Here is a 26842-nt window from a genome sequence, read left to right as displayed (position 1 = left end):
TTTTTATGTTAAGCTTCAGACCATTTTTTGCGCTCTCCTCTCACCCTCATTACGAGGTTCTTTAATTCCTCCTCACTTTCTGCCATCAGAGTTGTATCATCTGCATATTGGAGGTCGTTGATATTTCTTCTGGCAATCTTAATTCCGGTTTGGGATTCCTCTAGTCCAGCATTTCGCATGATGTATTCTGCATATAAGTTAAATAAGCCAGGGGACAATATACAGCCTTGTCGTACTCCTTTCCCAGAACCAATCAGTTGTTTCATATTCAGTTCTAACTGTTGCTTCCTGTCTCACGTATAGGTTTCTCAGGAGATAAATGAGGTGGTCAGGCACTCCCATTTCTTGAAGAATTTGCCATAGTTTGCTGTGGTCAACACAGTCAAAGGCTTTTGCATAGTCAATGAAGCAGCAGTAGATGTTTTTCTGGAACTCTCTGGCTTTCTCCATAATCCAGCGCATGTTAGCAATTTGGTCTCTAGTTCCTCTGCCCCTTTGGAATCCAGCTTGTACCTCTGGGAGTTCTCGGTCCACATACTGCTGAAGCCTATTTTGTAGTATTTTGAGCATAACCTTGCTAACGTGTGAAATGAGTGCAATTGTACGGTAGTTGGAGCATTCTTTGGCGTTGCCCTTCTTTGGGATTGGGATGTAGACTGATCTTTTCCAGTCCTCTGGCCACTGTTGAATTTTCCAAACTTGCTGGCATATTGATTGTAGCACCTTAACAGCATCATCTTTTAAGATTTTAAATAGTTCAACTGGAATGCCATCACCTCCACTGGCCTTGTTGTTAGCCATGCTTTCTAAGGCCCACTTGACTTCACTCTCCAGGATGTCTGGCTCAAGGTCAGCAACCACACTACAGTGGACCCTTGACTTACAGACGGCTTGACTTACAGACTTTTTGAGTTACAGACTTCTCTGGCCGCAAAATTTAGGTTTGACTTGCAGACTGAGATTTGACTTACAGACCAGAAAAAAACCAAAATGGAACAAAAACGGCCTGTTACGGGATTAATCGGTTTTCAATGCACTGTAGGTCAATGGAGACTTGACTTACAGACTTTTTGACTTGAGAACCGCCTTCCAATACGGATTAAGTTCTCAAGTCAAGACCCCACTGTATACGGGTTATCCGGGGTATCCAAATCTTTCTGGTATAATTCCTCTGTGTATTCTTGCCACCTCTTCTTGATATCTTCTGCTTCTGTTAGGTCCCTCCCATTTTTGTCCTTTATCATGTCCATCTTTGCACAAAATGTTCCTTTAGTATCTCCAATTTTCCTAAACAGATCTCTGGTTTTTCCCTTTCTGTTATTTTCCTCTATTTCTTTGCATTGTTCATTTACGAAGACCCTCTTGTCTCTTCTTGCTATTCTTTGGAAGTCTGCATTCAATTTTCTGTAACTTTCCCTATCTCCCTTGCATTTTGTTTCCCTTCTCTGCTATTTGTAAGGCCTTACTGGACAGCCACTTTGCTTTCTTGCATTTCCTTTTCTTTGGGATAGTTTTTGTTGCTACCTCCTGTACAATGTTACGAGCCTCTATCCAAAGTTCTTCAGGCACTCTGTCCACCAAATCTAGTTCCTTAAATCTGTTCTTCACTTCCACTGTGTATTCATTGGGGATTTGGTTTAGATTACACCTGACTAGCCCAGTGGTTTTTCCTACTCTCTTCAGTTTAAGCTTGAATTTTGCTATGGGAAGCTGATGATCAGAGCCACAATCAGCTCCAGGTCTTGTTTTTGCTGTGTGTATAGAGCTTTTCCATCTTTGGCTGCAGAGAATATAATCAATCTGATATCGGTATTGCCCATCTGGTAATTTCCATGTATAGAGTCGCCTCTTGTGTTCTTGGAAAAGAGTGTTTGTGATGACCAGCTTGTTCTCTTGACAAAACTCTATTAGCCTTTGCCCTGCTTTGGCCATCTCATAAGAGGGGAAGACTCCTTGGAAAAGACCTTGATGTTGGGAAAGTGTGAAGGCAAGAGGAGAAGGGGACGGCAGAGGATGAGATTGGACAGTGTCATCGAAGCGACCAACATGAACTTGACACAACTCCAGGAGGCAGTGAAAGATAGGAGGGCCTGGCGTGCTCTTGTCCATGGGGTCACGAAGAGTTGGACACGACTAAACGACGACGATGGGTTTCTTGGAAACATCTCGTTGGCTATTGCTGGAATTAAAAAGTTAGACTAACCCTTTGTCAGATCCAGGGGGCTTTTCTTTTAATCTTCATTTTTATCTGCATAAGAGAAAACATGATTTTTTAGTTGTTTTAGGATTGCACAGAAATGCCTATCCTTGTTTTTCGTTTTGTATTAATGATATCATGTGCCCTGTATATTTCATTATACATTTGTCTGTCCATTTCCCCCCATGTAGGCAAGCGATTCACTGAAGTCTGGGACTATTACTCTAGATGATTTTAGAGGGATTTACCGGGCTATAGCACACAGATATGAAATTCATGAAATCTTCAAAACTCATTCTCCAAACCACAAAATCCTACAACTACCAAATCTAGTTGAATTTCTTAGACGTGAACAATTTCAGCCTGAAACTGATGAAACAACTGCTTCTCAACTGATTGCGAAATTTGAACCTATTGAAGAAGGTATGCTGATGATTTAAATTTTCTTAAACAATTTTATTTTATGGTATTAATTGTTTTTGGAAACTAATTTTTATCATTGAAGATGTGTATTTTGCAGTGATATACAGTGGTGCCCTGCTAGACGCTTACCCTGGTAGATGACAAAATTGCTTCACGATGAGTATTTTCCAATTTTCTTGCGATCGCAAAACAGTGTTTAGATGGGGAAAAACTGCTTGACGACAATCGGTTCCCTGCTTCAGGAACTGATTTTCCCTTTACGACGATCAAAACAGCTGATCGTCGGGTTTCAAAATGGCCACGCGCTGTTTCAAAATGGCTCCCGGCTGTGTTTCCTCGCTTTACAGGCACCAGAAAATGGCCGCCCTATGGAGGATCTTCGCTTTACGATGAGGTATTTCGCCCATTGGAATGCATTGAGCGGTTTTCAGTGCATTTCAATGGGCTTTTTACTTTCACTTGATGACGATTTCATTCTACAGCGATTTTGCTGGAACGGATTAGCGTCGTCAAGCGGGGCACTGTACTACATATATATATTTGGACATAAATCTAAGTTTATTGAGAACATCAGCATGCATAGAAATTTCAATTTTAAATAACTTGTGATCAGACCTAAGGCAAAATTGATATGTTTACTTTGTTTAATTTTGTAAGGGTGATGGCCAGTATCATATTGAGATTCTGCTGAGCAGAAAGTCCTACCAACATAGCAACACAAGGTCATGCTGTTTGCTCAGGTATTGCCACTGTGCATGCAGGGGGTTAGGTTTACTTTATAATGATCACTACTTGTACTATACCTGTTCTTGCCCAAGTGACATGATCCTACAGTACTGTACCAGAGGGACTTTCCTCATAGCAGAAACATGGCCAATACAGTCTAGGTTGCAGTACACTTCAGACTTACCCAAGAGTGAGTTAGAGTTTGTGCTATGTGAGAATAACATTGTACAGATACATGTTTAACACATGCTATCTTGAGTTGTATTTACTACGTGCTGTTTTAGCATTCAGAGACATTTTAACGTATAGCTCATAAAACTTTCCCAAGAGCAATACTGAACTTCCCAAAATATGTGGACAACTTATGGTTGTTCCTGTTCACTGGAAATGTTCATTGTATATAGTTCTGGCCATCCTTCTCCATTGGCTATGCTAGATAAGACTGATGGGAGTTGTCATCTAACAACATATACAGTGGTGCCTCCACTTACGAATGGCCCTACTTGTGACCATTTTGAGTTACAACCAGCTCTGGCCGCAAAATTTTGCTTCTACTTATCACCGGAGCTTCCACTTACGAACAGAAAAAGGCAGGGGGAAAAGGTGGGAAATTCAAATTTCTAACTGTAGGTAACAATGAGGCTGCATCTTTGTAGCTCTTTCATCCCAGCAGTTAGAGATCATTGGAGGCTTCGGAGGCTTGGGACTGCCTCCTTCTGCTTCTGAGAGTGTGTGTGTGTTTGCAGGGAGACTTCAGGCTCCTTGTAAGGTAAGGTGCTGTTTTCTGCTTTTTAAAAACTGTTCTGGGTGTTTTTGCGGCATGGTTTTGAGCTGAGGGGGTTATGTTTCTGTGCTGTGATGGGTCTTGGGGGGTTTGTTTGTTTTTTGGTTTCTCCTCCCATTTCCAATGGGTCTTGGGGCGTTTGGTTACTTTTTGGATTCTCCCCTCCCATTTCAGATGGGTCTTGGGGGGTTTGTTTGCTTTTTGGATTTTCCGCCCATTTCCAGTGGGTCTTGGGGGGGGTTCCTTGCTTTTTAGTCCCTCCCTTGCATGATCTGCTTGATTGCTTTTTGCTTTCTCTTGTTTGCATTTGCAATGGGTTTTGCACGGTTTATTGGTTTTTGGTTTGTTTTCTTTGCATTAGGTCTTCCACACTTGATTGCTTTTTGCCTTCTCTTGTTTGCATTTGCAATGGGTCTTGCAACAGTTGATTGCTTTTCTCTCCCCCTCCCCCTTTCAGCTGGAAGGGATTAATCAAGTTTCTGACCGGTCTTGCAGTGATTTGTGTGTGTGTGTGTGTGTGTGTGTGTGTGTGTGTGTGTGTGTGTGTGTGTGTGTGCGCGCGCGTGTGTGCGTGCGCGCGCGCGCTTCAACTTACAACCATTTTGACTTATGCCCATCTTCCTGAAAGAATTAAGTTTGTAAATCGAGGTACCCACTGTACAGATAATCCACTCAGGAGCTTTGTGGCACAGTAGTTGTACTGCAGCCAAAACTCTGCTCATGACCTTGGTTCAATCCCAAGTACCAAAAATGTTATACTCAGCCTTCCATCCTTATAAGGTTGCTAAATTGAATAATAATAAAACAAGCTCACTTTGGGGACAATGTGTAGCTTGCATAATTGAACTGTAAATTGCCCAGAGAGTGCTTTAAGCACTATAGGACAGTATATAGGCAGCACATCTCTTTCTTTGCTTTATCAGTAACCTGTTTCCCCGAAAATAAGATCCTGAAAATAAGCCCTAGTATGATTTTTCAGAATGCTCTAATACAAGCCCTACTCCAAAAATAAGCCCTAGTTAAGTGAAACCCTGTCCTCCACCATTGTGCAGCAACCAGAAGATGACATGACTGTATTTGAATAAATACAGTATAGATGGTTGTACATGAAAAAAAAAATTAAAACATCCCCTGAAATTAAGCCCTAATGCTTTTTTTTGAGCAAAAATTAATACAAGACCCTGTCTTATTTTCGGAGAAACATGGTACTAGAAACAGACCAACAAATGGAAAGTCAACATGTGAGAAGTTGACAACTATACCTAAAACAAGTAAGAATCATCTGCAATACCTTTTCTAGTTAGAGAAACCACTAATCAGAATAAAACAAATAAAAATAAATTGGTATTATAGATACTGAATTATTGTAATCAGTTACTGTTGAGCTACAGTATCTTTGTAGAAGCATCATGAATGAGATACAGACATTAAAACAAAAAATTAACAGAAAATACTGATAATAACCTAAAACAGATCAGCCCTATGCAGGTCACTATGCATGCACTTCTAAGAAAGCTGCACACACTTGTAAGGACAGATATTTTGAACTTGTTTCAACCTATGATTTATTTATGCCTTCAAGATATAAATAAGCTGAAGCAAATGAGTTCTGGAAAAAGGCATCTTGAAATAATTTGCATTCTCCACCTATTATTTGTATTTTCAGTTTAGAGTACTGTAATAACAAATAAAATATAGTGTTAGATTAGATTAATTTAATGTAGCTTTTTAGCTTGTGTAGCATCAGATGTTTTGAGCAACTAACAACATTTTAAAAACCTGAGAAATTAAGTAAAATTAAAATATTATAAATGTGATAGTGCTAGATGTTAAAAGTTAGCTTCTACCAGCATTATTATATCATCCTAGTCTTTAAAAAGTAACAATTTCCAGGAGTATTGTAAGGCCTTATGTGTACTATGTCACATATCCAGCTAAAGTCAATAGAAAGACATGTATGGAGTGTGTGCATAAAATATGTATAAATGAGATGCATCTATTTATAAATGTATGAGCATACCTTGTAACAATGCATTAGGTAAAATAAAAGGATCCATATCCATGTTCCATTCATATCTGAGACCTTGTGTATCATATTTATTAACTGACAGTAGATAGATATAAAGAAATAATTTGGTTTCCTTTCTTTGGTTGATACAATAAGCATTTTCAAAAGTGCAGGAGACTCTGGAGCACTCAATGCAGCTGGATCATTTTTCTGGTTGTTGTTGTTTAGTCGTGTCCGACTCTTCGTGACCCCATGGACCAGAGCACGCCAGGCCCTCCTGTCTTCCACTGCCTCCCAGAGTTGGGTCAAATTCATGTTGGTAGCTTCGATGAAACTGTCCAACCATCTCATCCTCTGTCATCCCCTTCCCCTCTTGCTTTCACACTTCCCTAACATCAGGGTCTTTTCCAGGGAGTTTTCTCTTCTCATGAGATGGCCAAAGTATTGGAGCCTCAGCTTCAGGATCTGTCTTTCCAGTGAGCACTCAGGGTTGATTTCCTTTAGAATCAATAGGTTTGTTCTCCTTGCAGTCCAGGAGACGTCTCAAGAGCCTCTTCCATCACCACAATTCAAAGGCATCAGTTCTTCAGTGGTCAGCTTTCTTTATGGTCCAGCTCTCACTTCCATACATCACTAAAGGAAAAACCATAGTTTCGACTATGTGGACTTTTGTTCGCAAGGTGATGTCTCTGCTTTTTAAGATGCTGTCGAGGTTTGTCATCGCTTTCCTCCCAAGAAGCAGGCGTCTTTTAATTTCGTTGCTGCTGTCACCATCTGCAGTGATCATGGAGCCCAAGAAAGTAAAATCTGTCACTGCCTCCATATCTTCCCCTTCTATTTGCCAGGAGGTGATGGGACTGGTGGTCATGATCTTAATTTTTTTGCTGTTAAGCTTCAGACCATTTTGCACTCTCCTCTTTCACCCTCACTAAGAGGTTCTTTAATTTCTTCTCACTTTCTGCCATCAGAGTGGTATCATTTGCATATCGGAGGTGTTGATATTTCTTCAAGCCAGAATTAAGATTGCCAGAAGAAATATCAACAACCTCCGATATGCAGATGATACCACTCTGATATCATATCTGCAGAGTGATATCATCTTTAGATATCACTAGAATCTGTAATAGTAAATATAGCTGTTTAACTGAAGCTGGCAGATCATGCCTACTTTTCACATCCTCCATAAAAAGGTTTTCTTCCCAATTTTAAGGCCGGCTCACCCCATAAAATTAATTTAGCATGTGAATGTGGGTCGAATTGGAATTATCTTGACAATATGTGCCATATTTTTCTTACTGCAGAGATTATTGTCCGTTTGGAGAGAGGCTCCAGGAGTCCAAGATGGATAACATCACTGTGGAACATAGTTCCAATAATTAATACCATTTAGCAGATATGCCTGAGGATGTAAACTAAGATTAGGAAAACCAAATCTACCTTCAGTAAAAGAAAATTGAATTCCTTTCATAGAAATTCAAGATGGCACAGAACCTTACATACATTTCTGAAACAGTATTTTAATTTTGTCTGCTGGGTATATGAAAGGCAGTACTCACTAGTATACCTGAGAGATCCATAGATCTTAAGCTGCAACTCATCCAATAAAAGATAATGTTTAGAATATACTGGACACTAGTGTCTTTTTAGAAAGGGTCTGAATATATATAAATGTTGGTACTGTGATTCTTTTGATGCATCTCTTACTGCTGTAGTTATGCCCAGCTGTCAGCTCATTTTGGAGAGGAGTTATTACTTGCATTAATTTTGTACTGGACAAGTCTTCAATCTTTGTTGATGCTTATGTAATTTAAAATCATTTATGCTGATGTTCTTGCCTTGGCAGTGCAAGGGGAAACCTTTGAGGCCATTGAGCACCAGCTAACCTCTGCATTACTATATCCTTATATGATAAAAATCAGCCAGTTGAAACCAAATCCTTTAAAAGCACAGGTTTTAAAGAACTTAGAGAACAGAGAAGCACAGAGGAAACTCCAAGTTAACTGGGAAGGCAAGATTTTGGAGCATTGCCCTACCCCCAAGTATTTTATTTTTCTCTGTTTCCCCTTTTTTCTTTCTATTTTTCCTTTGCTTTTGCAATATCATTATAATTTTGAGTTTAGAGCTATAAAAGAAATGTTTGATCTATCATAACGTGGCATATCAAAGGAGAGGTCTCTTATGTATATTGTGCAAATTTCCTAAATAAAAACCAGTAAGTTGAATTGTGTTTTGAAAACAGTAGGAAGCTAATACAAATCTGGGCTCTGGGGAAAGATCTTAGTAATCCATCCCCTTTGAAGATGTGCTGCTATGTTTTGTATCAGTTGTGAAGTTATGAATGATGGTTACTTGATCTAGACCACTGGTTCTTAACCTTGGGTTACTCAGGAGTTTTGGACTGCAACTCTCAGAAGCAGTGGTGGGATTCAAATAAATTAACAACAGGTTCTATGTCCTAATGATTAATAGATAAATAAATAAATAAATAAATAAATAAATAAATAAATAAATAAATAAATAAATAAATTAGACCACTGTAATGCGCTCTACGTGGGGCTACCTTTGAGGCTGCTGCGGAAACTACAGGTGGTGCAGAACGCTGCGGCCAGATTACTTAGTGGAGTGAGAAGATACCAACATATCTCCCCCACCCTGGCCGCGTTGCATTGGCTGCCCATCCGATTCCGCATCGACTTCAAAGTATTGATGCTTACTTATAAAGCCCTAAACGGTTTAGGACCTCAATATCTGGCGGAACGCCTTCTCCCACCAAGATCTACCCGGGTCACTCGTGCGAGCCAGGAGGTGAGGCTGAGGAGCCTGACGCCGAGAGAGGCCCGGAATGAGAAGACCAGAAATCGGGCCTTCTCGGCGGTGGCTCCTCGCCTATGGAACAACTTACCTCCTGAGATCCGCGCCGCTCCCTCGCTGGGTATTTTCAAGAAACAATTAAAAACACTTATGTATAGGCAGGCCTTCCCAACAGCTAACCCCTGACGATCTTTCTCTTTCTATATCATTTTGACCTTTATTTTTATTAATTTATAATGTTTTTAGAACTTATTGCTGTGATTTGTAAGCCGCCTAGAGTGGTCGAATAAGACCAGATAGGCGGGATAGAAATAAAATAAATAATAATAATAAAAAAATAAATAAATAAATAAATAAATAAATAAATAAATAAATAAATAAATAAATAAATAAATAAATAAATAAATAAATAAATAAATAAATAAATAAATAAATAAATAAATAAATAAATAAATAAATAAATAAATAAATAAATAAATAAATAAATAAATAAATATCCAGGACAGTGGGATCCGATGAGGGCTTCTTCCACAGTGGTCTTCCAGCAGTATGCCCAAACAGAGTATCTGTTTGGGCATACCACTGCTATTACCCTCACCATGGGCATGTGCCAAACACACACACAAACAAACAAACACCTCACAGTGGATGCTTATGACCAAGTCTGACAGAGAACTGACACATCTCTCCTTCCCTTTACCTCCTATTTCGCCCTATAGCTTACCAGTAAAAATTGCTTCCCTCCCCTTTCCTGCTCCTGAAATGACTGATAGCCCTGTTTGTTGTTACCTGGAGGCCGCCTTTGCACACCTGTTGTGGAGTTATTCTCCCCCCCCCCCCGTTTCCTTCTGGCTTGCAAGGTATGGTCTCTTTTCAATCTGTCGCCACTCCACCTCAACCCCACCACCTCAATCAGTCCTTCAGTTACTGAATCCTCTGAAGTCTCCTCCTCCTCCATCTTTCCCCTCCACCCTGCACCCACCGCTTCTCCTTGCCAGTCACTTTGAGGGGCGTTGGTGTTGGTGGCAGCGCTGGTGGTCATGATGTCTTCCCTCAGAGCCCTGGCAGGCTCCACCTCCCCCACTCACCCTCGGCGGCCGCTTCCAAGAGAAAAGTTTCAATTCCCCTTATCTATTGATTATGTTTATGTGTTTTCCTTTCTTGAACCTGGATATATGGCCTTCAAGAATAGTAAATCTTACTAGTGTTAAAATACTGATAGCTGTCTTCCTTCTTCTAACAGAGTGGGCCATATGTGTGCCATTTGTCTCCCGAAATTGTCAGTATTGGGGCAGGAGGAAAAGTTCTTTGTTATTCTAAATGGAGCTTGGAGCTTTGATCTCTTTGTGGTGTGAGTGACTTTTCTATTGTATACCTTGCTTGCGTGGATCAGTGAGACCGTAACCGGTTCATGCATTGGATATTCTCTGAGATTTAAAAAAAAAAACTGTTTCTAGGCAGAGCAACAGTCTTATGTGGTACCTTTAACTTGAAAAAAAATCATAGTAAAACGAGGACAGTTGGGTGTTTGACTGAAGCTGTCTCACTCCAAAACTTTTTCCCTCTGTGTCCTGCCCTCATGCCTTGTCAATCACCCCCCCTCAAGGAGTCATCCTCCCCCCCCCTTTCCCCCAGTGATGCCTCTGCTCTTTCCAGGGCTCTATCTCTCTCACCCCCACCCCACCTCAGATGGCTCAGTGTGGCATGGGAAGGGAGGCAGCTAATTGTGCCCCCTTCCCCCCCACTAGTCGCTGGTCACCTGGCCCCTCCTCCATTCTCAGGCCAGCAAACGGTTCTACGAACCAATAGTACATTTAGGAATCGGTTCTATAGAATAGGTGCGAACCTGCTGAGTCCCACCTCTGCTCAGAAGCCTTCACCACCAGCTGTCCTGACTGGGGTTTCTGAGAGTTGCAGTTCAAAAGCATTCAAGTAACAAAGGTTAAGAACCACTGATCTAGACCTGGGGAAAATGTCATGGCTATCTCGGATGACAATAAATAGCACTCTTGACTCCTCTTGATCTTCTGCCTGCTGTTGTAGAAGAAAACTCCAATTTAATGTGTCTACACAGGTCTACTTTCTCATAATAAGAGTGGGATTATATGGCATTTGTCCATGAAAGTTCACATTAAAATATTGTATAGCAGTTAATCTTTAAGGTGCCACAGTGTTTTTGCCTTCTTTATTATTATTATTATTATTATTATTATTATTATTATTATTATTATTATTATTATTATTATTATTATTATTATTATTATTATTATTATTATTATTGTTGTTGTTGTTGTTGTTGTTGTTGTTGTTGTTGTTGTTGTTGTTGTTGTTGTTATTATTATTATTATTATTATTATTATTATTATTATTATTATTATTATTATTATTATTATTATTATTATTATTTTGCCTGATATCCCTGTTGTCAGTAACCAAGAAACACTCGAAAAAGATGAGCTTCTATGACTAAGTGAAGCTGGTCATCCATAATTATTCCAACAGTGCATAGATTTGGAGGAGTGGATAATTTGTCTGGCCCTTTCTGTACATTATTTACCTTTAAATTGTATGCTTATGTTATCCTAAGGATAATGTGAGAAGAGTTTTAGATCTGGGGAAGTGCCTTTTGTGATGTCTCCCATGTGGCTATGATTTAGACACAGTTCAAAAATAAATTTATTTGTGCAATCTTCTAGGATGTATACAAAGGACATGCTATATTTCTCTACTTTTTTTAAATTTATGGTTATATTAGCTAAACTTCTCTTGCATAAAGTTATGTCCACACAAGCTGATGATGTCATTAGCCGTAGGCCTTTATCACTCATTAGTTTCCTTTTCTACCCTGCCCCCAGGTTCTGAAGCCCCCAGTGGTGGCAATTTTCAGGCATTAAAGGCCCCCTCCTCAGACCTGAGGCTCCCAAAGGCTTCCCCAGGTCAAAAGGAATCAAAAGGAATAGGAAATCTTTAATGAGTGACAAAAACTTGATGATGATTATGCTATCTGCTTGTGTTGGCATAACTTCACGCAAGAAGACTTTGGCTGCAATATTTAATTGATGTGTTACACATCTAATATATGTAGCATACAGTGGTGCCTCGGTTTACAATTGCCCCACATTACGATGAAACCACATTACGACGAAACCGCATTACAACGATCTTTTTGCGATCGCAATTGCGATTGCAAAACAATGGTCTGAATGTGGTTTTTTCACTTTGCGATGATCGGTTCCCTGCTTTGGGAACCGATTCTTTGCAAAACGACGATTTTTAGAACACCTGATTGGTGGTTTCAAAATGGCCACCGGGTAAACAAAACGGCTCCCTGCTGTTTTCTGGGACGGATTCCTTGCTGCACAGGCACCGAAAAATGAAGCATCTTCGCTGGACGGTGAGTTTCCAGCCCATTGGAACACATTGAAGGGGTTTCACTGCGTTTCAATTGGCTTTTTATTTTCGCATTGTGCCGTTTTCGTTCTACAGCGATTTTGCTGGAACGAATTAATGTCGTAATGCGAGGCACCACTGTATATGATTTTAGAATCAAATAAAGGAATATAATGCTGACTTTTGAAATTCATTGCCACTCATAATTTCCAACTGTTTGAAAAGTCTTGTATAATTTGGTAAGTTTTATATGATGAATTTTGTATTTTAGCTCTAATGCCTGAGTATAATACACACTAATGGCCAATATTCTATTCATGGTATAACATAAATGGTGTAACTTCTGATGGCAATTTGCTTGAACTAATGAATTATTTGTTGCCTGCTGAGTTGTGCAATGTAGTATGTGACAGATAATATCTACACTTGTTTCATAACATGCAGCAAAAGTTGTCTCATTTACACTATAATAAACAAATAAGCATAGTAGGATTTTGGTCAATGTTAACCATTTTTCTTTTTTATTTGAAAGCCTGTGTTGATATTTTACCTTGTATAAGAAGGACAGCTAATTCTGCAAATTTCTGTTTTGTTCCCTTGAGATTCCACATAGCATACATTCCATCACCGCGGTGTTGCTGAAATTCAGCAGTATGTTATATCTCAGGATTTCAGCAACAAACCACAAAAAATTGTTAAACAAGATGTGCTCTCTCTCTTTTTTGAAAGGCTGTCCCTAGTTTGCCACTGAATTTTGGGAAAAAACCAGAAAATGCTTTTTACTTAAACTGAAAATGTTATTTTCCAAGTGCTTTAGTACATTTGAAAGGGCTGACTGCTGGAATGACAGCCCTTGGGGCTGAATATGCCCATGTGATACGTGTGGTTCTCGTCTGTTATATAACATTTAATGGATTTATAATCTAAATCATTCTTTTATTAAAGATTCAGCCGTTTAAGGACAGATTCATAACTGGTGAATTTCTGATTTTTAAAAATCATTAAATTTAGATACAGTGGTACCTCGACTTATGAACATCTCCACTTACGAACATTTCGAGTTACGAATGGCTCAGTTCGCAAAATGTTGTTTTGACTTGCGAACGAAAAAAGACCTTTCCTGCACTTTTTTTGACCTAAATTCATCTTAGGTCAAAAGAAGAAAAAAATAAAAAAAAATCTCCCACCTAGTACGGACTAAGCGGCTTTGCATTAGTTCCTATTAGTTTCTACGGGAACTAATGCCTCTGCTTGCGAATAGCGCCTCGACATAAGACCAAAAAACAGCCGGAATGGATTTAATGGTTTTCAATGCATTCCTATGGGAAATCCAATACGGATTAAGTTCGTAAGTCGAGGTACCACTGTACTGTTAACCCATTATTTACTTTGCTTATAATTCTGTATTTGTGAACAATTTAAAAAGTGCCTGAATATAAAATGTACATGAAACACATTGGTTCTTCATTGTGGTCTCCATGAATCACACATTCCTGCACAGGAACAGTCTCAGAACTTTCTAGAGCCTAAGGAGAAGCATCATCACCCTTTATGTCACGGTGCATTACCAGGCACACCCTAAGGGCTCTCACCCAAAGCACAAGCAGCATTTCAGTGAGAACACTGGAGCCTTGATTACTTAGAATTCTACAGTTCTTCAAACTGTAAATAGTTCTTTCTTTATTTCTTCTACTTTCTCATTTTCCTCAGATCCTTTAAAAATATTCTGCCAAATGACAAGTTTCCCACATAGTATGTTCCATTCTGCAGCTGCAGCATGTAGCAGAAGGCACAGCTTATGTCATTCAATGACTGTTGGGTGTTCAATATGCAAGACTGCAAATGTATCTGCTTCAAATGTGGCTCCTTCACAGCTTGAATCCCCTGAGTTCCTTAAGTCCCTTGAGAGAATCACCAAATGAAGAAACTTCAGATACCAACCCATCTCAGAATGCACCTATCTTGATGGACAATTCCTACATACCTACTAATGGAAATTCCCTTCAGGCAATCTCACCTGTCCCATCATCTTCAAAACAGATGCAAGTTTAAGTGGGTGGGGAGCACATTGCCAGGAGAGCACCACTCACAGTTTCTGGACTGCAAAAGAGCACTAGCACCACAAATTAACTTGACTTGTTGGCATTTCTCAGAGCATTTTGAGCATTCAAGCAGCAGCTGAAAGGTTGAGTTGTTCATGTGTCCACAGACAATACAACAGCCAAGTATCACACCAATAAGCACGGAGCATTCATTTGTTATCCTTGCTCTTCTCATCACCCAACTATTTTGTACATCACAACCAATTGTGTTACCTACTTTTTTCAGTGATCCTCAAAGCCTCTCAACAACCTGGTGTCATCCTAAAGACTGACAAAATGGGTTTTAGAGACCATCAAGTTAGCTTACGAGATGGTCCATTGGCCATCTCAGGTATAACCTCAGGTATTAAAAGCCACCTAATGAGGCCTTTTGCAACCTTGACCAAGAGTCAGCCCAAAGAGGACTGACTTTGACATCTGCAAGGCTATGACTTGGTAACAGCCATTTATTTTTGTCAAGCTTTATAGGCTGGACATTCATTCCCAGCAGGACACTTCTTTTGGACAAACAATGCTTTCATTGGTGATAGTGTGATATCTCTCCTCCAGTGAGGTTGCTAGTCACCCATATACAGTGGTGCCTCGCACAACGAGTGCCTCACACAACGATGAATTCACACAACGATGCCTTTTTCTGTCAAATTTGCTGCCTCACACAGCAATGTTTCCTATGGGGGATTTTCACACAATGATCTCCCTTTTCGCTCCTGTAAAAGTGTCTTACAATGTTTGGAAGCTGTTTTAAATGGTTGCAATGGTTAGTCCACCTCCTGAAACCTATGCAAACTGATTTTGGTGTTGTTCTGACACTTCGTTAATTTATGATGATTTTTTGCATTTTCTCCATTGGAAACCATTGGATGGTCTCCCTAATGGTTTCCAATGGAAAAAACAAAAAATCATCATAAATTAACGAAGTGTCAGAACAACACCAAAATCAGTTTGCATAGGTTTCAGGAGGTGGACTAACCATTGCAATCATTTAAAACAGCTTCCAAACATTGTAAGACACTTTTACAGGAGCGAAAAGGGAGATCGGTAAGAGTTTTAAAAGGCAAACGGAGATCAAAGAGCTCTTTCCCGATCTCCCTTTTCGCTCCTGTAAAAGTGTCTTACAATGTTTGGAAGCTGTTTTAAATGATTGCAATGGTTAGTCCACCTCCTGAAACCTATGCAAACTGATTTTGGTGTTGTTCTGACACTTCGTTAATTTATGATGATTTTTTGCATTTTCTCCATTGGAAACCATTGGATGGTCTCCCTAATGGTTTCCAATGGAGAAAATTCAAAAAACCATCATAAATTAACGAAGTGTCAGAACAACACCAAAATCAGTTTGCATAGGTTTCAGGAGGTGGACTAACCATTGCAATCATTTAAAACAGCTTCCAAACATTGTAAGACACTTTTACAGGAGCGAAAAAGGACTTCGCAAAGCCATTGGAATGTATTGAGTCGGCTTCAATACATTCCAAATAAGGAAACATTGTTTCACACAGCGATGTTTCCTATGGGGATTTTCACTCAGCGATGGCAATCCATTCCAATTGGAACGGATTAACCGGTTTTCAATGCATTCCTATGAGAAATGGTGTTTCACAGAACGATGTTTCACACAACGTTGATTTTTTTGGAACCAATTAACATCGTTGTGATTCACAGAGACTACGATGAAGAAAGACAGTTTGCTTACCTGTAACTGTAGTTCTTTGAGTCATCTTCTGTGAACTTACACATCCTGCCCTCCTCCCCTTTGTCACATTCAGACAGAGGGGGAGGAACTTCCTTCCGGTGGTGGGACAGAGGAGACCTGAGTGAGAGCCATTAGAGTATGCCTGGGTATTGACACTAGAGGAGAGGGAAATGCTTCTCCTTAGATTCTCGAAAGTTCCAAGGCTACTTTCTGTGCAGGTGCAGAACCCCCATATACTGTATGCAAATTCACTGATAATCGCTTGAAGAACTGCAATTACAGGTAAGCATCCTGTCCATATATATATATATGGTTTTCATATATAAATTTTACTGATGGTAGATAAGGAAAAAGGAATTGCTCTGAAGACTTTTATTTTTTCAAAGATGGCATGCAAATATTCTAAATTATATATATTTGCATGCCATCTTAAAAAAATTAGTCTTCAGAGCAATTTTTGGTAAAATTTCACCTCAGGCTGAACTGTATCTCATTTTTCCTTATCTACCATCGGTCAATAAAAGCCTTCCAGGCTTTCTGGGTAGTGGGATAATGAGGACCAGCTTAAGTAATGCCATATGTTGGAGACTATCTAGTGTTACCATATTGTATTATTTTATGTAATCTCCCTTTGATGCCTTCTGCATCAAAAGACTAAGCAAAAATCAAATCAAATGAGGTATAAATGTACATATTAATGCACCTTTTATTCTGAGTAAGGAATGTGTAAAGTCCACCTAGACTAGCTATGTTTATCTCATCCAAATGTATTTTTTTTCTGATGCTATCAGTAACGAATTATAAAAAATTAAATACCCTACATAGATTAGAGCCTGAAACAACTAGTGACAAAAGTTAAAGAAACTGCAAAAAACAGGATTACAGGTGAACAAAATACAAAAATAGACAAAAACAATGAATATATTACAATTGAATAACATTATTGCTGACAGTGAAAAAACTGACATCACTGAAGGTATTCTGTGCCTTGGTTCAATTAGTAATCCAGATGGAGACTTCAGCTGAGAAGCAGAAAAAGACACTTGTAAAGGGATTAGAAAAGATACTTAAGTGCTGCTGGTCAAGGTCGTAACCATTCATAGAATTATGGATAGAATTACCTTATTTTTCGCACCATAAGACGCACTTTTTTTCTCTCCAAAGGGGGGGTAGAAAGTCCGTGCGTCTTATGGTGCGAAGGTGGTGACTTCTCCCTCACTGGCCCCGTGGGGGGGAGCATCACAAGGGTCCGAGGAAGCCTTCCAGCACCCTTGCGATGCTCCCCCACCCCCCCACGGGGCCAGCACAGGCGAAATAGCGACCTTCCAGGACCTTTTGAGAGGCTTGAAAGCTTCTCAAAAGGTCCTGGAAGGTCACTATTTTGCCCGCGCTGGCCCCGTGGGGGTGGGTGGGGGAGTGTGGCAAGGGTCTGGAAGGCTCCCTTGGACCCTTGCCATACTTCCTCCACCCCCCCACGGGTCCAGGGGGGGCAAAATCGCCAGCTCCCAGGACCTTTTGAGAGGCTTGAAAGCTTCTCAAAAGGTCCTGGAAGCTCGCTATTTTGCCCGCGCTGGCCCCGTGGGGGGTGGGTGGGGGAGTGTGGCAAGGGTCTGGAAGGCTCCCTTGGACCCTTGCCATGCTTCCTCCACCCCCCCCCCCAGGTCCAGGGGTGCCAAAATCGCCAGCTCCCAGGACCTTTTGAGAGGCTTGAAAGCTTCTCAAAAGGTCCTGGAAGGTCGCTATTTTGCCCGCGCTGGCCCCGTGGGGGGTGGGTGGGGGAGTGTGGCAAGGGTCTGGAAGGCTCCCTTGGACCCTTGCCATGCTTCCTCCACCCCCCCACGGGTCCAGGGGTGCCAAAATCGCCACCTTCTAGGGCTCTTTTGAAGCTTCCCAAGCCTTAAAAGAGCCCCAGAAGGTGGCAATTTTGGCCCCTCTGACCCCGAGGGGGCAGGGTGAGTCTCTAAAGGGTCCTGGAACACACTCTAGGACCCTTTGGAGGCTCACCCTGCCCCCCCAGGCTAGAGGGGGCGAAATTGCCACCTTCTGGGGCTCTTCTGAAGCTTTCCAAGCCTCAAAAGAGCCCCAGAAGGTGGCAATTTTGGCCCCTCTGACCCCGGGGGGCAGGGTGAGTCTCTAAAGGGTCCTGGAACACACTCTAGGACCCTTTGGAGGCTCACCCTGCCCCCCCCACCTGGCTAGAGGGGGCAAAATTGCCACCTTCTGGGGCTCTTCTGAAGCTTTCCAAGCCTCAAAAGAGCCCCAGAAGGTGGTGATTTTGCCCCCTATGGCCTTTGGGGGGAGGGGGCTGGGTGAGCCTCCAAATGGTCCTAGGTTGTGTTCCATAAGACGGACCTTTCCATAAGGCTCACCAATTTTTAGGAGAAGAAAACAGATTTTTTTCCTGTTTTCTTCTCCTAAAAATTTGGTGCGTCTTATGGAGAGGTGCGTCTTATGGAGCGAAAAATACGTATATTCCCAATTACTGTGTACAGATATCAAAAATGGATAGTGAAGAAAGGTGACATAAAAAAACTGATTTGTTTGAAATAAGGTGGTGGTAAAGATATTTACTGGCAACATGAACTGCCAGGAAAATTAATAAATTGGTGAGATTTTTACCCCACCCCCTAGACAACGTCTACTCGGGGCGGCTTACATATCAAGTTTGAAATCTCTCTAGAAGTGAAAATGACTGAATTGACACTATGGGTGTAGCACGAGAGGACAGAAATCATTGGAAATGGTTGGACAGCTCAGTGGTTTAGGTATCTGGCTGTGGAGCCAGAGGGTGGGGGTTTGATTCCTTCCAGTTCTGCAGTTCTAAGATAATGATGATGATGAAGGCAACAATGCTTGGAAAAGTTAAAGGCAGCAGGAAGAGAAGACAAAATGTAAGGTTGATTTACTTAAAAAGGAAGTCTCAGCTTTTCATTTCCAAGACCTGAGGAGGATTGTTAGTGCTAGTACCTTTTGGAGGTTGCTAATTCATAGGATTGCTATAAATTGACGCAATTTGGTGGCACATAACAACATGTAAGCTGAACTTTGCAAGCAGAAATGCTGTTTCAAGAACTGAGCTATGCTCTTCTAACATGAAAACTTATCTGAAGGCTTACTTACAATTTGATAACCTGGAACTATTTTGTTCACCACATGCCTGTGATGAATTTGAACGTATATTTTTAAAAAGTGATAATAATTTTGATTTAACAAACATGTCTTGACAAGGTCAGGATTTGAGGAGGTGTTTGTTTGGGGGAAACTCCCATGATAGATCTTGTCTACTTGGTAGCAGTTTCTGCCTACTGTCACTGCACAAATGACATTGAAAGGAAGCAATACTTCTGATGAGTATGTGTGCACAAAAGGAGCCAAAGAAGGTTCCAAAAAGGAGGATTTTATCCAATAAGAATTATAACAAACAAGCCAATTCTCTCTAATTTGACAGCGGCAGTACAGACAATGTCAAAACAGTCAAAGAGCAGCATCTTTGCCCTAGCCATGTAAGGCAGCATCATTCACCCCTGTCCTGCTAGAGTTTTGAATTCATAATTAAAATCACAGATCTTATTTCTTCACAATATTATAGTATTTCAAGCAGATACTTGGGAGACCAAGTCATTTTGATGGTATGTTATGCTCTTTCTAGCACTCAATCCTATGGTCTGCTGCCACATGGCAGTAAAGCAAAAAATTGGGTTATTTAATTAGCCTACAGCCTGGCTATCCCAGGGGTTCAGATGCAGAACAGTGTTTCTCCTTGAAAATGATGGTTTCTTTCTTCCCAAAAGGCTTGCAAACTAAGAAAGTGAGGATTCGAAATAATTTGGATCAAAGGAATGAAAAGTAAAGACAAAATGTACTTGATGTTGAAATAAAGATGGCTGTGTGCTTCAGAACTCTGAACATAAAGATTTCTCTTTTCTTTTGCACCACTTTAAAGGTCTCATCTTTTTCTTCTGCCAGCCTTATATACAATATTAACTACATAAAACTAATGTTGTACCCCACAAGATTTCTTAAAAATTATTCAGATGTCCTTAAAGGATCTCTGGATCTAACTCATTGAATCTTTAAAAACTAAAAATGGGATTTTATTTTATTGATTTTTTAAAAAAGAGAAGGATGTATTTTAAAATACAGGAGCCAAATGCCTCTCCAAAGCCAAGAAACAGGATGTAAAGGCAATTACCCCATTCTTGTTCTTCTCCAGTTATTGGTTTTCAGAGATTGTATATAGGCATTATGATTTGTATCTTTGTCCTCTATGAATTTGTCTAATCCCTTGCTTTTTTAACAGGCACATAGTTGACTCAGACTGACTACAAAGAACATATTGTGGCAATGTTTGTTTATATATTAAACACATCCATGGCAATATGCTCTCTATAGTCAATTCCAGTTAATAGACTGGCCAGCACATGCTCTACCAATTCATATTGCTGAATACTGTGCAGAGATGGTCACATTTATTGCTTGTTATGATAATCTGAACTGGCTAGGCATTATCAGAAAAATGATGCAGTTGGCTGGGAGGGGGACTATCTGCCCATGCCTGCTAGTAGACTTGATGGAGAACCTGGCAGCTGGGCTCCAGGAAGTTACAGAAAATGATTTGGAAGTTATGGTTGGGGAGAAAGAGCTGGAGGAAGATGAGCCACACCTGGAAAGGGGACAGAAGCAGGTCCAAGCTGGTGTGAGCCTGGTTTAGAGGAGGAAGAAGAGTGGATGAGATATTGCCCTCAACAGAGTTGGAGGCATAGGAGATGGGAGTGTGGCAGAGGAGCTGGAGATCATACAGTATTTTGTGCTCTGGGAGTGGATTATGTGCTGTGGAGAACCCCTGGACTGTGGTATGGGTCCAGACAGGTTGCTAAATGATAAGAGCATGGAGAAGGTAGAGTAGTCTTAATTGATTAGATAGGCAGGATATAAATAAAATAATAAAAAAAACACCAGTGCTGATCCCCTCATCCACTCCCTGCCCTATTGAGCACACCAGCCAGGCCCCACCCTTATTCAGTGAAGGTTCTGGAGGAAACACTGAAAGGAGTGCCTGTGGACCCCTGGAAGGACTTGGGGAATGAGGGAATCTGTGCACTCAGCAATACAACCCCTCCCTTAAGGACATTAGGTGGCTGGGGTCGTTTTGGAAGACCAGATTCCAGCCATGTACTGCAGAGTGCACCAGTCCAGTGGATAGAACTCAGACTGAACTTAGGAATGGACTTTGTGGGGGTTAGTGAAGTTAATTCAGCCCACCTGCGAATGGTCATGATGGGATGTGTCAGGCACCCAATCTTTCTTGTTCCCTTACTGTAATAAAGTCTAGTTCCAGCAGCCCTAAGAACTTCAACTTTATGGAACACATGGCCAAGGAGGGTCTCCCTGTCATCCCTTCCATGGGGTGGCAGCATTCCCACTGGCACAGTATTATTTATTTATTTATTTTATTTTATTTTATTTTATTTTATTTTATTTATATCCCGCCTATCTAGTCACTTAAGACCACTCTAGGCAGCTTACAACAGGCGTGATACAATATAATTAAAACAGTTTTAAAAAGGGGACAAACTTTGGACAAGATGTAACAGACACTAGGAGAGAGGGAAAAAGAGGGAAAATCAGGAATTGGTTGAGGGGAAGGCCTGCCGAAACATCAGTGTTTTTAATTGTTTTTTAAAAATACGTATGAAAAACGTATGAAAAATAGTCTTCATCTACTGAGTTCAGATGAATGTGAGATAGTGCTTATGCAAACCAAATAAGTTACGTCATGTAATTCTTTTAAGAAAGTTTACAACACATTGAATTTAAAAAATTAGGTCTTCATGTAGACTTCCAACTGCATTGATATTGTGGAATATTTTCAAGTTTGACTTAACTGAATGTAAATATATATTTTTTCTGTAATGTGGCTTTCAGCAAAGAGAAATAAAGAGATGACATTTGAAGGATTTCTAAGATACATGACTTCAGAGGACTGCATGATATTTAAAAATGAGCACAGAACTGTTTACCAAGATATGTCCCGTCCACTGTGTGAATACTTTATTTCATCTTCACATAACACTTACCTCATATCTGATCAGCTAGTAGGGCCAAGTCATCTCTGGGGCTATGCAAGGTATTTCCATCTAATTTAAATAAAATGAAATAAAAAATTAAATAACATTTAAATAAATAGTTAACAAAAAAGTTTATGTTCTCTTGCATCCATTAGCAAAAGCATTTTAGAAATGTAAGTTTATGTACTTCACATAAACACACATAGAAAACAAAGTAGACTACAACGTAATCTGAGAGATAACGCATAACATTTGAAACTGGCTATTGATTTGAGTAGAAGGATATATATTTGCATAATAAACAATACTTTTTAGTGTCTTATCAGTGATAACATAAACATGTAGTGTCAAAGTATGGCAAAGAATTAGTTCAAGAACGGTGGGAATTTCTTAAAAAGGAAGTTCTAAAGGTACAACTAAAAACAATTCCAATAAACAAAACAAAAAAAAGACATGTATAGGAAGTGGAAAGGAGGCTAAGTCACAAAGTAAGAGTACAGACAAGTAGCAATGAATTGCAGGGATGGCATTAGGAAGGCAAAAGCTGAAAATGAGCTGAGGTTAGCTAGAGACACCAGAAGTTAAAAAAAAAGCAGGTATGCATAGCAAAAGAGAAAAGAAACAGGGGCTCATTACTCAATGGAGATAATAATAATAGTAGACAAAGAAAAGGCAGAAGTGCTCGATTCCTATTGTAGTTCAGCAGCTGAGCAGGGAGATGTGTCATCCCGCCTCCTTGCTAGATTGGTCAGTAGCACAGGGAGGCAGGGCTGCTTCTGCAGTCGGCACAGCTTGAACAGCTATAGTTATGTGTGCCCCACCATGAGCGGCAAGTGGATGGCCCAGTTCTAGGGGGAGGGTCCAATCAGCCCCGCCACCTATGGCTGGGAGATTAATATGAACATCGCACCGCTAGTGGTGAGTGCTCCCACATTGGAGGCATTCAAGAGAAATGTAGACAACCACCTGGCAGATGTCCTTTGATTTGTATTCCTGCATTGAGCAGGGACTTGGACTCGATGGCCTTATAGGCGCCTTCCAACCTTATGATTCTAAATGGAAGGAGATAGACATCTATTGAATGTATTGCATTTATTTCTACTGATTTGGTTCTTAATCCAGGATTCTGCTAAATCCCAAATACACAACAATAGATAGCTGATGTAGGTACTGGAACTTCTCAGAGGGCATAGCATAGGAGAACCAACAATATATCTCTTGGGCAAAAGGGTACAAAGAGGATTTGTCACTTGAGTATAATCTAATTGTGCATAGTGTATGTGTTCATGCATTTGTTTGCATTCATGAAAATGTACATGGGTCCATTTGAGGACAAAGGTGGAGTAAAACTATTTTAAATAAATTTATTTATTTATTTATTTACAACTCACCTTTCTCCGTGAAAAGGACTGGAAGTGGCTTACAACAATTAAAAGACATATTTAAGGTAATAACAGTGAGCATATAATACCAAGACTACTATGAATCAATGAATACAATACAAAATAAAAATAAAAATAAGAAAGGATAAGAAATGAGGAGGGGACATTACTTTTTGAGTGAAACTGATAGCAAGCTTATTATGTTCTGCAGAACCTGGCAAGGCAGGTATCTCCAGGGATTTCTCTTGATTGGTTCAGTCCATGCTCTTTGTCATTACTACCATCTGCACCCAAGGCTTTGTAGTAACATCAAAATGTAGGCAGGGGATCATAAATTTGAATGTCTTCAATTTTTTTAAAGGTCCCTGGCAGTAGAAAGATTTTTTTTTTTGTCAGAGGGAAGGGTTGCAGCTTAATTTTATTGATGTGCTCTTTTATCTTTATACAAATATTTAAAATAAGCATCAGGGATATTCAGCTCCTAAGTCCCACACAAATTAGTAGGACTTATTTCCAATAAAGGATATGAATAATTTTCATCCCTAGAATGGAAATTGGCCACAGGGCAGCAGATTTTTAAGAAATCATGTTATCTTGGTTATCAATATTTTTTAAAAAGAAAACAGTAATTAGGTCAATCCATACAGTTGTTTGTATTGTACTGTTTGGCCTGCCTGTTTTGCACATGGTCGTCCCTTATGCAGCTCTGTTCCTTTCCATATGAGAAGAAAATGCCCAAAGCCTAGCTTCCTAGACGTATAATAAAAATGAAAACCATGGGCTCGTGGTACCTATAAGCCTAAAAAATTATTTCAGTATGAGCTGTTCTAGACTGTAGTCCACAGAAGCACAAACTGAAATCTGTTAGGCTTAAAGGAGCCAAACACCTTATTTTGTTTTTGTTATATACTCTGGAACAAATTAATAGAGCTACCTCTTTGAAAATTCCTCTTAGGCATGTAAGCTTTGGATACACATTTGATGGCATGTAAGCTTTGGGTACACAATTTCATGATGTCCACTTTCCCCACAGCCCAGTTGGGTGTGGAATATATTCTGTTTTAACAACTTCTAGTATGCTCACAAATAAAAATATCTTTCTTTGCTAAGTTTCTTAGTTGCCTCTCTCTCCCCCCCCCCCACACTACCTCTTTTAAGTGCTCTCATGAAAGGGTGCCGCTGCCTGGAAATTGACTGCTGGGATGGACCAAGCAAAGATCCTGTTGTTTATCATGGACATACCTTAACAAGCAAAATTAGCTTTAAGACTGTCATCCAGGTGATCAACAAATATGCTTTTTTGGTATGTATATGTATGACAGATCTAAAGGTAACCAGACATGATCATCAGTTGAACGTTTCTTCAGAGTTGCTACATATCTAATTGTTTATGTTTCTGCAACTATCTTAATGTCTTTTCATCTTAAATGTGTTATGATGTTGCTTGCTTGGTTTTACTTGGGAGCTACTTTGATCATGCATTTAAATTGAGTGGAAAGTTAGCAGCTATATCTTGAATATGTGTATACATCTGGTTTGTCTGTGGGAAAAATAATTAGTAGAACTGAAAACATGTGGTCTCACCTTTATTCTTAATTCAGTTTGGTCTATAAGAGCTGGGTTAAATGATAGACCAGCCTAATTAACATTGTGCTACCACTGGGTGAGAAATATTTTTAAAGTGTATTGCTTTACTATCCCTGGATGAGACAATTCCTATGGCAGAAATATTGTCTTCTATTCCTAAACACTGACTGAGCAGCAGTGAATCTGGAGAGAGGGGGAAAACACAGGGAGACACAAGGAAAATAAATTGGATATTAATTAGACATTTAATTATGCTTCAAGGAAGGAAGTTTGGTATTAGTTTGTTGTTATAAACTTAAGAATCTCCTGAAAACATTTTTGGCAACAACTCTAGGAAACTAAAATTTGTTTATGCTACTTGTAACAGCTATCTAAGGTGTTGATAAACAGCCTAGAATCAGTGACCTTGAACACTTTATGGCTGTTTGGAATTCCTTTTCTTTTTGAGGACGGCATTGAACTACAGATAAATTACCGCTAGAAAGCCCAATCCAGCCAAAGTGGAACTTTTAAACCGTATACTGGGTTCTGAACTTGATGTGACATTGAGCCTTTTGTTGTTTAGTCATTAAGTTGTGACCGACTCTTCATGACTCCATGGACCAGAGCACACCAGGCCCTCCTGTCTTCCACTGTCTCCTGGAGTTTGGTCAAATTCATGTTGGTAACTTCACTGACACTGTCCATCCATCTCGTCCTCTGTCTTCTCCTTCTCCTCTTGCCTTCACATTTTCCAACATCAGAGTATTTTCCAGGGACTCTTCTCTTCTCCCTTCAGCCTTTAGGTGGGGAAAACTCTCTACATCTGAGACTGGTTTCAAGCTTAACCCGAAAGATGATCAATCTATTAAAGTGGACCTATGGAAAGCAAGTATTGATGGAACTGGACGGATTACTTTAAGCATCTAGACAACCTTCACTTGGAATACAATTATTTGACATCTGGGACATAATGCCACAACAAGGACAATTTTGGGATGAAACAAAACCTACTCCAAGCAATTTTAGAAATAGTGAGGATCCCATAATGAAGAGGTGAAATTATTCAAGGAGCAGTTGAAGAAGAACCGAAGTAAACAGGAGACAGGGAATAATGAACAAGGAAATGAGAGGGTGGGGATGATGTATGCCAATCAAAAGAGGGGCTGGAGGAAATTATAGGAGAAAACCTAGGAGATTTAACTCTAACCCTGGAACCGAGAATTTTAGGTGTGCAAAGGGAAGTTGAGGGGAGAGAATCAGCAGATCTAATTAAAAAGAGCCTGGATGATCTATTGGAGATAGATCAAGTGTATAAAATGTTCTCAGATGGCACAAGGTATGGCAGAATTTTTAGAGAGCTAGAAACGAGAATTGGGAAAAGAAATAAGAGAAGGAGTTACTTAGAAAGATGAAAAAGGAAAAAAGTATTAAGGTGGCCTTTAACATGGGAAACATGTATATACCTAACTTCTGGAATTGTAAGGCGGCATATCCTATATATTGGAAAAAGGATTAAATTGAAATAAAGGATCACTAATCAGGGTAAAGGCATAACACAGTGGTTCTTAAGGTAAATTGAAGCTAGATATAAGGATGAGGTAAAACAAATACAGTGGTGCCTCGCTAGACGGTTGCCCCGCTTAACGACAAAATTGCTTTACGATGTTTTTTGTGGTCGTTTTAGTGATT

At 40.0% G+C, this 26842-nt stretch overlaps 1 protein-coding gene and 1 long non-coding RNA gene across 6 annotated transcripts in view; one reads left to right on the top strand and one right to left on the bottom strand.

The window, feature by feature from the left end:
• On the bottom strand, positions 1-24757 carry LOC144583159 (uncharacterized). Its single transcript, XR_013536800.1, has 2 exons — positions 22705-24757; positions 1-1123 (listed from the first exon to the last, which is right to left on the bottom strand). It is a non-coding gene; the product is annotated as an uncharacterized LOC144583159 (long non-coding RNA).
• The window catches only part of LOC110084675 (1-phosphatidylinositol 4,5-bisphosphate phosphodiesterase zeta-1), a 60279-nt gene continuing 35928 nt past the window's right edge, over positions 2492-26842 (top strand). For 3 of the 5 annotated variants that reach the window (XM_020804236.3, XM_020804233.3, XM_078376406.1), the window contains exons 1-2: positions 18508-22261; positions 24743-24887. In XM_020804236.3, coding sequence (XP_020659895.3) covers positions 22047-22261; positions 24743-24887 — 360 coding nt within the window. In that variant the 5' untranslated portion in view covers positions 18508-22046. Of the gene's footprint in view, positions 2621-18507; positions 22262-24742; positions 24888-26842 lie in introns of those variants that run through there. The other 2 variants (XM_078376405.1, XM_078376407.1) reach the window with 2 other exon arrangements.

The sequence above is a fragment of the Pogona vitticeps genome, chromosome 5 (genome assembly GCF_051106095.1).
Source record: "Pogona vitticeps strain Pit_001003342236 chromosome 5, PviZW2.1, whole genome shotgun sequence".
Lineage (NCBI taxonomy): Eukaryota > Metazoa > Chordata > Lepidosauria > Squamata > Agamidae > Pogona > Pogona vitticeps.
This window is presented reverse-complemented; position numbering and strand designations above follow the sequence as displayed.